Source organism: Diaphorina citri, unplaced genomic scaffold (genome assembly GCF_000475195.1).
Source record: "Diaphorina citri unplaced genomic scaffold, Diaci psyllid genome assembly version 1.1 scaffold11149, whole genome shotgun sequence".
Taxonomy (NCBI): domain Eukaryota; kingdom Metazoa; phylum Arthropoda; class Insecta; order Hemiptera; family Psyllidae; genus Diaphorina; species Diaphorina citri.
In genome coordinates this window covers 1-1,886 of record NW_007388521.1, presented here as the reverse complement: position 1 = coordinate 1,886, position 1,886 = coordinate 1, and the positions used below count along the sequence as shown (strand labels likewise).

The window sequence follows — 1,886 nt, the reverse complement described above, 5'->3', positions numbered from 1 at the left end:
TACCGCGATAAGTGACATTAAAGTACCTAAGTGAAAGTTAGTGATAACCGTGATAGATAAGCGATCGAACTTTGTGATAAGAGATTGTACTTTGTAATAGCGATTATACCTAGTGACTGTGTACTCTTTTGTGAAATAAATAAACTTGTTGCACTCTAGTTATAAATAAACGAATTCGCGAGTGTTTTTACTAGCCCTAATCTTTTACGAACCCGATCACGCCCACGTATACGTAACAGTATCATAATACCCATATTTGGCAGGTATCAAATAATATTTACTGATTAAAATACTAATCGATAGTATAATTTCTTAATCAAACACAATACCAAACTGTGAACCATGATTCCTCAAAACTAATTAGGTACACTGTTCATTTCTTTTGTTAATCGAACAATAATTAAACGTGAATAGTGTTTTCACGATACCCAAGTACCTACCTACTTAATATCTATTTATATACTTAAGTAGCTACTTAATATCTATTTATACTCACAACAATTTTCAATCCAGGTAAAAGCTTACCTGCGCTGTCTGCTGCAAGGATGTTACACTATGCGTTGTACTTGTCTGGTTTCGACTACACCATTGAATATAGAAGAACAGAGAACCATTCTAATGTTGACTTTCTCTCCAGATTTCCAGTTGCACAACCAAGGAAAGGAAACCATCTGGACGAGACGTGCAAATTTCAGTTGAACCAGATTCGAATGTTATCAAATGATAATTCGATTACGATTTCTCGTATTGCAGAGAGTACCAGGCGAGATCCGTGTTTGAGTGATATTTTGGACGCCCTACTCAACGGCCGTGATCTTCGCAGATTAGGACTCAACGACAGTGAGTACACGCTACAGGACGGGTGCGTATTTAAAGCTAGAAGAGTCATGATTCCATTCAATTTACAAAGAGAAGTTCTAAAAGAGTTGCATGTAGGACATGTTGGTATTGTTAAAATGAAATCACTCGCAAGGAACTTCTGTTATTGGAAAAACATCGATAAGGACATCGAAAGCATTGCCAAAGGTTGTAAAGTTTGTTGTCTGAAACAAAATGAGGCACCGATGGAGCGATCTCACAGTTGGGAACCACCTACTAAACCATGGCAGAGGTTGCATATTGATTTTGCCGGGCCCATGTCAGGATATTACTACTTTGTAATAGTAGATGCACATTCTAAATGGGTTGATGTTATACCCACTAAAACCACGACATCACAATGGTGCATCAAACAGTTGAGAAATTTATTTTGCAACTTTGGTTTTCCAGAAGTATTGGTATCGGACAATGGACCACAGTTCACCTCAAAGGTATTTAAAGACTTTCTAGAAGGAAATGGAGTCACTCATAAGACAAGTGCTCCATTCCATCCATCCACTAATGGTCAAGCAGAAAGGTATGTTCAAACCATTAAGAAGCTGTTGAACTGCATGCATGATGAAAAAGGTGATGTGGAATATAAACTGAGTCAGATTTTGATACAACTGAGAAAAGTTCCCAATGCTGATGGAAAGAGCCCATATGATTTGATGTTCCAAAGAGAAGTAAGAACAGACTTCCATGTCATGTTCCGAAGTGAAGAAGAAAATAGAGAAAACCAGGAAGGCAGAAACAGAAGAGAGCCGAGAAGAAAGTTTGATGTGGGAGACCGGGTGCAAGTTAGAAATTATACGCGCGAAGGGAAATGGAAGTTTGGGAGAGTACTAAGAAGAGAAGGAAGGCTGCATTACCAGGTGGAGTTGGATGAAGGGAATGTGTGGAGACGACATGTGGACCAGATCAGAAGTACTTGCTACGGGGGGAAGAACTGATAGATACCAGATTCTAGAATTCTGTGTTGCGGCCAGTCGACTTTCGAGTCAGTCGAAAAATAAAGTGACACACTT

The 1,886-nt window shown here is 38.9% G+C and overlaps 1 protein-coding gene across 1 annotated transcript; it reads left to right on the top strand.

The window, feature by feature from the left end:
- The first annotated feature begins 545 nt into the window (after positions 1–545).
- Positions 546–1,811, top strand: LOC103522780 (uncharacterized protein K02A2.6-like). The gene has a single exon (XM_008487873.1). It carries the CDS (start codon positions 546–548, stop codon positions 1,809–1,811), a length of 1,266 nt encoding a protein of 421 aa, XP_008486095.1.
- Positions 1,812–1,886: the final 75 nt, after the last annotated feature.